The sequence below is a fragment of the Archocentrus centrarchus genome, chromosome 6 (genome assembly GCF_007364275.1).
Source record: "Archocentrus centrarchus isolate MPI-CPG fArcCen1 chromosome 6, fArcCen1, whole genome shotgun sequence".
NCBI lineage: Eukaryota > Metazoa > Chordata > Actinopteri > Cichliformes > Cichlidae > Archocentrus > Archocentrus centrarchus.
The window spans coordinates 24,036,853-24,047,800 of record NC_044351.1 but is presented as its reverse complement, the minus strand read 5'-3'; the positions used below and the strand labels follow the sequence as shown (position 1 = coordinate 24,047,800).

At 40.0% G+C, this 10,948-nt stretch overlaps 1 protein-coding gene across 1 annotated transcript; it reads right to left on the bottom strand.

Moving 5' to 3' along the window:
* LOC115782389 (muscarinic acetylcholine receptor M2-like) lies at positions 1 to 8,717 on the bottom strand. Its single transcript, XM_030732571.1, has 4 exons — positions 8,593 to 8,717; positions 3,897 to 4,123; positions 2,817 to 3,680; positions 1 to 966 (listed from the first exon to the last, which is right to left on the bottom strand). Exons 2-4 carry the CDS (start codon positions 4,065 to 4,067, stop codon positions 643 to 645), a joined length of 1,359 nt encoding a protein of 452 aa, XP_030588431.1. The 5' UTR covers positions 4,068 to 4,123; positions 8,593 to 8,717; the 3' UTR covers positions 1 to 642.
* Between the last annotated feature and the right edge of the window lie 2,231 nt (positions 8,718 to 10,948).

The window sequence follows — 10,948 nt, the reverse complement described above, 5'->3', positions numbered from 1 at the left end:
GACACAGATACATTTTACATTTGGACTTGTCTCACAACAACACAGGTTACAGATTCCATTAATGTGAAATGTTAGTTTAGCATGACACACGACACATATCACAGCACAGCTGCTACCTGTCTTTTCTCCTCTGGATTCAATATAAAGACGGGGTTTCATTCAGAAGTAATTTTCCTTTTTTACAGCTCATCATTCATAATCGTGTACTTTTCAATCACCTCCTTTTTATAGTAGACTTTACCTTCACAAAACCATCACAATAACCACATTTTAAACACTGCACAAGTTTGTGTAGAAGGAGGAAAAAGAGGAACAAAACAAAGAAACAAAGTTATTCAAATGTATTCTTTATGATAGACTCAGTAAAGCTCATTGAATTGTGTTGAAAAATTATGAAACAAAGTTCCATTTAAGACTTTGTAGTAGTTTGAGTTTGTAGTACGATTATTAGTTTAATCGATCAATTTTTTTTTTCGGGGGCTGGGGGTGGGGTGTCCTACCAGTGAAAATGACAAAGCAACTGCACAACAAGATCACACTTCATCTATTTTTTTTAAACAACATGTTTCTAACCTTTGTCATCATTCTTTAAAAGATTTATCACACTATTCTAACTCACCAAACAATATAATATTTGCACCCTCATCGTGCTGTGCGTATGTTCTTGTACTGGCACAGAAGCAGCTGCTTGAAGGTGTTCTTGAAGGTGGCATTGCAGAGGGCGTAGCAAGCTGGGTTGATGGTGCTGTTGATGTAGCACAGCCAGTAGCCAATGGTCCACAGGGTGTTGGGGATGCAGATGGAGCAGAATGTGTTGATCAGCACCATCACGTTGTACGGTGTCCACGTGACGACAAAAGCAACCAGGATGGCCATGATGGTGCGTGTGACCTTTCTCTCCCTTGAAGAAATTCCCCTCCTTTTCCACTTTGCCACAGCGTTTTCACTCATAGCACGCATCGTTACCTGGAAAATGAAAAGTTTTTTTTATTCTTTTAAAAGTGGTATTATTATTTTAATTATTTATTTCTTTATTTATTTTGGGTGTGGGGGTGAAATCACTTTAATGTGAGTCCAATATAACTTTCCACTGTCAGCAGAAGAAAGAACGCTTTTAGTGCAAAACTTTGTATGTACACTCACCGGCCACTTAATTAAGTACACCTCTTCTACTGCTTGTTAACACAAATATCTAATCAGCCAATGACATGGCAGCAACTCAATGCATTTAGGAATCTAGGCATGGTTGAGACAACCTGCTGAAATTCAAACCAAGCATCAGAATGGGGAAGAAAGGTGATTTAAGCCACTTTGAAGGTGACATGGTTGTTGGTGCTAGAAAGGCTGGTCTGAGTATTTCAGAAGGTGCTGATCTACTGGAATTTTCCAACACACCATCTCCAGGGTTTACAGAGAATGGCCTGAAAAGGAGAAAATATCCAATGAGTAGCAGTTCTCTGGGTGAAAATACCTTGTTGATGTCAGAGGTCAGAGGAGAATTGCCACATTGCTTCAAGCAGATAGAAAGGCAACAATTACTCGAATAACCCCCTCGTTACAACCAAGCTATGCAGAAGTGCATCTCTGAATGCAGCAACAGCAGCAGCAGCAGCAGTAGAAAACTACACCAGGTGCCACTCCTGCCAGATATGAATGGGAAACTGAGGCAAGAATTCACACAGGCTCACCAAAATTGGACAATAGAAGACTGGACAAACATTACCTTGATTTCTGCAGCAGCATTCAGATGGTAGGGTCAGACTTCAGTGTAAACAACATGAAACCAGGGCTCTATCCTGCCTTGTGTTGGTGGTTCAGGCTACTGGTGGTGTAATAGTGTGGAGGATATTTTCTTGGAACACTTTGGGCACCTTCATACCAAGTGAGTATCATTTAAACACCACAGCCTACCTGACCATGCTCATCCCTTTATGTACAAAGTGTACCTATCATCTGATGTCTGCTTCCAGCAGGATAACACACCATGTCACAAAGCTCAAACTATGTCAAAGTGGTTTCTTGAGCATGACAAATGGCTGCACAGTGATCACCATGATCACCAGATCTCACGCCAATAAAACACTTTTGGAATATGGTAGAACGGGAGATTGACATCATGGATGCGCAGTCGATCAAATCTGCAGCAACTGTGTAATGCTATGAAGTCAAAATGGACCAAAATCTCTGAGGAATGTTTCCAGCACCTTGTTGAATCTATGCCACAAAGAATTAAGGCAGCACTGAAGGCAAAAGGGGGTCTAGTAAGGTGCACCTAATAAAGCATCCGATGAGTTTATATCACTGATATCAAAGAGAAGTAACAATGACCAAAAACACATTTTGAGTTGAGATGGGAGTTTAACTTTGTTAGCTTGTTGCTGAGAAGGTAGTGTACAGTGGGTTTTCTAGAGCAGTTAGCAGTGAAACTTTAAATATTTCACTAAAATGCTTCATACATCTGAATGAATACGGCCATGCTAGCTGCTCTGTGAAGCTGCACTCAGGCAAAAAGGTCATTTAAATGTAATCAAATTTTTTCTTTATTTTTTTTTTTACCATGTTTACTATCTTTATGTATTTATGCTGTTAGTATTCTACTCAAAAACCTGAAAGTTTTGCAAGTATTTGATGACTAATTGCTGATAACAAACCTTTATGACAATCTTTCCAATAGTTGTTGAGATATTTCCATCCAGAGCAAAAAAGCTGGGCCAACAAACTGGCTGATATTACCACTCCATGACTGGTTAAAGTTCTGATTGCTATAAATTTAGTAAATTTGTGATGATATCTTTTTGTTTCTACCTTAAAATTACCTTAAAGAGTGTCTTTGTGACCAGCATTTGAGTTTCAACTGCTGAGTTTTTCCGAGAAGATGGTTGTGTTTCATTTTTCTCAACATTTGAGTTTTTTCGTGATGGCGGAGGAATCTCAGCATCCTTAGATGTTGAAGCCTGAATGCTATCTGATGTGGAGTCCACCTGGTTGGTTCTTTCTGTCTTGCATGGGCCTATTCCATTCTGCTGCTGCTTCTGCTGCAGCATTTCCTTCTCCTTGCCATCCCCAGCCTCCTCCTGTGCTTTTTTTGTTGCAGTGACGTTTTCACCTCCTTCCTCCTGGCTGTTGGAGGGACCTTCTCCCAGACTAGTACCTGAGGTCTTCCTGCTGTCCTTCCTCATGCGGCTGCGGCTGGCCTTGGAGATACGCCAGTAGAGGTGGATCATGATAGCCACAGGTAGGTAGAAAGCTGCAATGGCTGTTCCGAAGGTCACTGCTGGGTTGGAGAAGAACTGGATGTAGCACTCATTTGGTGGTACAGTCCTTCCGCCAACTATAAACTGCCAGAACAAAATCGCAGGAGCCCACAGGATGAAGGACAACACCCAAGCTGCTGCAATCATCAAGCCGGCCATTTTAGTGCTGCGCCTCACCGGGTAGCTAAGCGGTTTGGTGACACAGAAGTAACGGTCAAAACTAATGATGAGCAAGTTCATGACTGAGGCGTTGCTGACAACATAGTCGACAGCCAGCCACAGGTCACACACCACTGCTCCCAGGGGCCAGAAGCCAATCACAATATAGACGGTGTAGAGGTTCATGGAGCAGACGCCAATAATCAGGTCTGCACAAGCCAGGCTGAACAGGAAGTAGTTGTTGACGGTCTGCAGGTTCCTGTTTACCTTTAGAGGAACAAAATAGAGGAAGCTGTCAGATGCTAATCTTTTTTGTGCAATGTGATGTGTGTTTTCTCGTTTCTATTAAATTACCACTCTGCACTGGGTTGTACATGTTGTACTCTTATCTCTAAGTCTGGCTGTGCTGTTCAAGGTGTCCAGAGATGGATGTTTGAATCACACTCATTAATCATGAAGGATCAAAACAAGAAAACTCCAAACCTTTATAGAGAGCATGACCAGGATGTTTCCAATGACAGTGATCAGACTCAGAGATCCAGCAACGAGTATGATGAGCGTTATCTCCACAGTCGTGTACGGGCTTCCAGAGAAAAGGCCCGTGTCATCACTGACATTGATGTTACTAGAGTGGGATGAATTGAGAATCTCCATGCTGTCTGATAGCCTTCACGTGGATGCTTTAAGCTTCGTTCACATGTGTGCAAAACCTAAAAAAATAACAATTATGAACAAAAGTTTTTAAGGCTACATTTCATCAAAGGATACATCTTTGTGTTCACAGATGCAAAATCACGCATAACTTGCAGCGTGTAAACAAGTCACAGACGTTTGAGTGTTTTTGTGGTAACAGCTTGCCCCTGGTGAAAGAATGGACAGGTGTGCAAATAAGGGCTGCAGCAGCTGTGTTTACGAATACACAGCCACATCTCACAAACTTGTCTCAGGAATAACATATTAAAACAGGTTTGAGGTTAATGTGAATGTTGAAATTTGCATTCTGAGAAATGAACAGTTTTAGTAGAATTAATGTGTTGTTTTGTTTTCTTAACCACTCATCAAACTGGATTTGCTGGTGCCCATCCCAACACCGAGCGAGAGGCTGTGTACGTACTGGAGAGTCCATTACAGGGCTAAAACAGAAAGACAGACAACTGCTCACACCTAGAGCCTTTTTTGCCTTCTTTGGACTGTGGGAGAAAACTGGAGCACGCTGAGAAAACACACACAGGTACCAGAAGAGCAAGCTGCATGCAGTAAGGCTCCAGCAAACCAGCAGGTTTGAACTCAGAACCTTGCTACCTTTGTTTCCTGCTTTGTGTAGCAAATCTCTTGCATTTTTATGTAAATCTCAGGGGATCTATAAATAGTGTGTGCCCCAAAACAACTTTCAAATGCCACAACAAATATATATGCAAGTTTCTGTCTTTGTACGGACTGTTTTAGTCATAAATCTACATGAGTTTTAAGCAACTGGCTCCTAGAAGTTTTAACTGACCACATCTTTCCTGCAAGGCCAAGCAAGGCCATCTACACTTTACAATTTTCAAAAATGCCTTTAGAGAGTGTCTAATCTGTGCAGGAGAGTCATTTAAAAAAAATATCAAGTTGGTCACTTGATCCTGCAGGTATGGAAAAAGGACTACCTGGTATATTTGGGGAACATCAAATGTGTGTGGCCATGTGTTCTTGTGTGTTTGGCTCTTTCAGACAGCTGTCCAAATAAATCTTAATAGAAGCTGTGGTTTTTATGTTAAGGCAGGACAGATTCTCTGAGGCTAAAGAAGTGTTATCTGCAGACTTGTGTCTGCAGTGAGAAAAAGGGAGGACGGGGGCCTTTTCTTTGGCACTGGAACTGCTTGTTCTGTGAGTTATGAAAGCCTGTTTTGGTGAGTGTACAAACAGATTTCCACTGGGGCCACCCACGCTCAAGATTCAGGTGCTCACAGTGCTGTTAGGTGCTTTGGATAAAAGCATCTAGTAAACAACAGATTATATGCATATGGGGATACCTGTTCTTTTAAATTACTAACGAGCTGTGTATTTACAATGACCCCGGACATGCAAAGCATACCAATTATGTATCTCTACTGCAAACCATCATTAACGTTACTATTATGTTAAAAACAAAGAAACACCGGGAATAGCAGCAAAACAATGTGATTAACTAATGTATTACGATCAGAAAATCAATATAGAGACACTTAATTTAGACCACAAGGATTGGTGCATACTGCTAAAACCCTGTAAGTGACTCCATTAGGCTACATGATAACATCACGCTGTACCTGAAAGATGTTTCCTTCCTGCTCTTACAGCCAGACAAAACTTCATTACAGCCTCTTAAACTCCATCGCTACTTCATCAAAGACCCATTCCGGGCCTTTTCAGTCACAGATGCAAAAAGGGCATGTTGTATTTGTGTTTGTGTTTGTGTGTGAGGGTTTAATTTTGCTGTAATTCTCAGAACTTAATGGATTACTTGTAAAGTTAGAAAAATGTAAAAGTGAGATTTTTTACTGATGTACAGATGTTTTACTGATCTCCTCTCATTTTGCGATCAAAATCAGGACAACAAAGGGCAGGACGTTACAGTTCCATGTTAAGAATTGGCCTTGGGCCGAGGTCAAAATTTAGGGTCATAGCATTGATCACTTCTTATTAATAAAGTTTAATGCACATGGAAATTAATGTAAGGCAGTGAGTTGATAGTGGCCTTTATTAAGTACTTAAAAAATACTTACAGTATAGTACATAAATATAAAAATGCACTTGAAAGGAGAGCAAAAGCACAGTTTACTGTATGGATCTTAAAAATTTTGTTGATGGGACCTGTTTACTTACTTTATTGTTAATTCAGTGATATTTATATCAGCTGCATTCTATAAGCTGTTCATATTTTTACACTTGAAATTTAAAGATTTTTTAAGGAAAATACAGACAGAGCTGCAGGAAATGTGATAAGCTGCCTCAAGGGATCATTGAAAATGAATAAAAAGTGGCATTAAGTAATTAGAAAGAAGCTGCCAGCAGCCTTCCATGACATAATACTCAACTCTACGGCCACTCCAGTGGTCAAATATCCAAAATCATTTCCTTATGAACCCCCCATGATAAAGGAGAAGTCTATAAAACTTTTAATAGGTCAGCTTTATTCTCTGAACAATAAAGATCTTGGTATCTATAAAAAAGCTACTTTTGGCTGCTCCCTTATTTCCAAAGGATGATGAAACCACATGTTTGATTTGGCAGACTGAACACCAGAAGCCCTTCCTGATGCGACCCTCCCCTTTATCCGGGTTTGGGACTGGGACTAGGAGCACACTAGCTTGTTACATGCTGAGGCTGGTTTTATGTCTCCTTCCTGTGACTGGGGATCTTCTGCGTGTAAGGCGATTATGTCAACCACTACACCATGTAGCCACTAAAAAATTCCTCTATCTATATGAGAGCAATCATACGATTCTTAGAGTAGCTACTCTTTCAAACAGTCAAGCAACAAGTCGTACAAAGTTTCACAATACATGAAATCACTGGATGCATGAAATAGTATTAAGTAATCTCTTGCAACTATACTTGAATGCTGTTCTAGTGATTTTGCTGCCTTAACTTGGTTGTCAGAACTGTGTTATAATTAAACTCTGCTCTTCTGCCAATTTGCTCCACTATTCATTTGTTCAGTGGGCTTGAGCAGAGATTTTCCAATGCAATGCAGAGTTTTTTGAGGAGATTGTTGCCTCCTCTCAAGGCTGTCCTCACTTCTTCTCTCTTCACACTAATAAGACCTGCATTACTGGACCTCCCTAATTGGTATGCAGGGCTACTGGAGAGAGTCACAGAGGCAAACCATATTTCTTTGACAGGCACAGAATCATAGTAATTAAATCCAGCAGATGCAGCCTGCAACAGCTGCACCGGTAATATGGTTCTAGGATACAGTCTTCTGGCTTGGTGAGCTCGGCTTAAAAAAGTCTGTGTTGCCTTTGATATTATGAATGATACATCGGCTGCAGAGTTACTGCCAGATGAGACGTGGAAACAATGGGGTTGTTTGCAGAGAGAAGAACAGGTGTGGAAACACATCGGCGACTGAAGTCGTTACTCAGAGCTCAGGGGATTTAATGACTACAGGGATCAAAGTGTGGTAGCTATATTTTATAGATATCTGTGTCATAAAAGGTTTTATTGGTCAGTTCTGTTCAGGACATCCGTCTAACTATAAATTGTAACATCATGCTGAATGTTTAAACAGGATTTCAAGTGAACTCAGGTGAATTAAACTCAGACATACTGCACATGCACTTAGTTTCAGGTACTGTTTAATTTGTATAGACAACATTTGATGAATTTTAAAAATGTTTTTCATGGTGGCACTTTGCAACAAATGTTTCTGATGTTATTGCACTAGTCACTACTTGTTTTCATCTCAGAGAACTGTGTCCTGAATTTGAAAAGTGGGAAATTTCACATCAACCTGAGCATTGGCTTCGCACAGCGGTGTAACAGAGAGAAGAGAAAACCACTGAATGTCCAATGCAGCGCTGCAAATTAGCCAGGCGCAGGCTGGAGAAAACACAAAAATACCAGAGTAACTGGGGTGTGAAGGGTAAAATAAAACTGAGAAGTTATAAGTTGGTGAGTTGCAGGAAATTTAAACATTCCCCTTTTTTTTTTTTTTTTTTTTTGGATTAAGGGGATTCCTCGGGAGCAGGAACACCGGGGAATCCAGAGTCTGGATCTGATGCTGACTGAAGCCTTTTAGGTCAGGACAGAAATTAAGATTAAACATCTCCTGAAATGCCTTAGGGGAACAATAAACTCCAGGTTTACTTTACACTCAATCAAATCTTCTTCAGGAAACTGAAGCAACAAGCTGTGGAAAAAATGTCAGTCAATATAATGATGTATCATTATTTCATATTTCCTTTTTTGTAAAATTTCATCTGATACAGTTTTTTTTTTCTGTGTGTGTGTAGAATATCCTCAGTTGACTTTGTATCCTTTAAATCAAAGTGGTTATAAGAAATTACAATCTAAGAAGATTCCTGTGGGAAATCAAAATTTAGGAAAACATTTTCCATCTATCAACTCTACTGCTGTTTCAGCTAGCAGACGTTAAAATTGTTCCATGCAACTTTTTCTAAGTTTGGGTAATTCTCTTAAAAAAAAGTGTTCTTACCTGCAGCAGCTTGGTAGAAATCCACAGAGAAACCTTGTCTTACCTCATCTGCAGAAAATGACACAGGTGAGCTGTTTTGAATTCATCCATATTATTCTCTCTACTGCAGACACACTGGAGCAGAGAGCAAAGCAGAAAGTAACCTGACATTCATACCGCTCCTCCTCTGACAAGAACCGGTGTGTGTGTGTGTGTGTGTGTGTGTGTGTGTGTGTGTGTGTGTGTGTGTGTGTGTGTGTGTGTGTGTGTGTGTGTGTGAGACTGCTTGTGTGTTACAGATACAGACCGCCAGAGTAGGGAGGGGTTTATGGGTGCTATTAGTGACTGTGGTGCTGAATCCCTCAAGCTAGGGTCGCAAGTTTCAATAAACAGGAGATGGAGACAGACAGAGAAAGAAAGAAAGAGAGAGAGATAGAGAGAGATGTTTGTTTCAGGACCACGGAGAGCACTGGCCTCTGCAGCATAAACACATCATATTCTCCAGAGCTGTAGGCAACCAAGTGGAGAGAAGTATGAATGGCTGTGGCATGAGTTAAAATGGTAAAGCACTATGAAAAAGAGGACACAAAGAGAGGTTCGCTCTGTTACTCCATTGCTGCAGGACGTTAACCTTTCAGACTGTTGTTTTGACCTTTTAACCAAACTAGTGACGCAGACTGCCCCAGTTGGTGCATGACCTTACTTTGATGGAATTACCACTGAGGATAATAGGTCCTCTCCACAAAACAATACAGTAAATGAAACAAGGACTGTGCCATCAAATAAACCAGAGTCCTGCAAATAATTACTATGAGAATCAGATGAATTACTGTGGGTGTCCTGTCCAGACTTGGAGCACAGTCAAAGAACATTTCAAATTCTGTGTAACATCAAAGATATTTTTTTCTGTTCTTTTTATTTTTATTTTTGGTGTTGTTATTTTTACAGTTATGTCTTTAAAAACCACATTGGTAAGGACATAAACACATTTCTTCATTAGTGAGGAAAACAAATCGATATGTCTGTCTGTCTGTCTACACTTGGGTGTGTTTGGCTTTGTGTGTCCTGGTTTCCTGTCTCCCAGAAGCCAATTTTTCCAATTTACAAGACACTCAGAAATGTCTTATTATCTTGAGCAATTTTAAATATTAAAAAAAATAAGTGGCATTTATCACTCTGATGAATGTACAGAAGAAAAAGCTCTTATGTGAGTATGGTAGCCCATATCCTCCAGAAAGAGTGGACTTGATGCATATTTGCCAAGATATATTCATTCTTATGACATCTTTTACAGCAATAACTAACTTTCACCAAAAGCAGATCTTAAATGGGACGTATAATGCTCATTTCCAGCTCCATAATTTTATCCTTAGACTCACTCACTCAGCTGCTTTGCATGAATCCCAGCTCAAAGAATTCCTTTTCTTAGTCCTATAGTGGGCTTTAGTGCAGTCCCTCAGTTCATCAACTGCCTGGAACAAGTCATTTTAGCTACCATCTCATTGGCCCCCTCTTCTTTACAACATTGCTCTAATTCATTGAGGTTTGCAGGCATTAGCTTATGCACAGCTCTTTTATGGTCCTGCCACAGTATTTCAATCAGGTGAATTTGTTGCCACGCCCACTCCAGATAAGACTGCCATTGTACTTATGTACATCTAAATGCTGCAGACCAGCAAACTGCTAAAACATCTGCTTTTATAGAGGTGGTCACACTTGCTGATGATCAGTTAACAAGTTTATTTGATTAGCAGCACTTGACTGCTACTTAGCAATAAGGGTGTACTTAGGACTGCATAGAGTCCAATAAAAACTTACATACTTACATATCTTTTCACCTAATACTCTGAAAATCAGTAAATAATAATAAGTTCATTAAAATGTTGAACCACTGCTCAGAATTAAATCTAATGAAAGTTCATTCCACCAAATTTATAATCCATTTAGTATTAGTTTAAAAGTCAAATATTTCTAGCCACAGCAGCACGTGGCTTGTATGAAAACATTTTTTTTTACATTCCACTTGAAATGTGAACACATGAGTAGAGAACTGTCGTCATAATGCTTCCTCTAGGTGGTTTGTGTGATTTTTAAGCTCAGCACTAAATCTTTAATTTATAAGGGTTGTATAATTGTCACTCCAGCCCTTGCTGGCCGCTCGCAATTGCTGTGCAAATGTTTCCTCATTTAGGCACTGAGCTGCTAGCTGCATGTGTGACTGTGGCTGGTTTAAGGCTCTTAGTTTAATTAAAGGTTTCGTCTTTGCGTTAGCTTAGTTTGTCACATGGATGCTTTTCCTGTAGAAGTGAACTCAAGATAACCTTCATTCAAAAGCCCAATATACATTCAAGAAGTGTACACAGAAAGAAACCAGAGT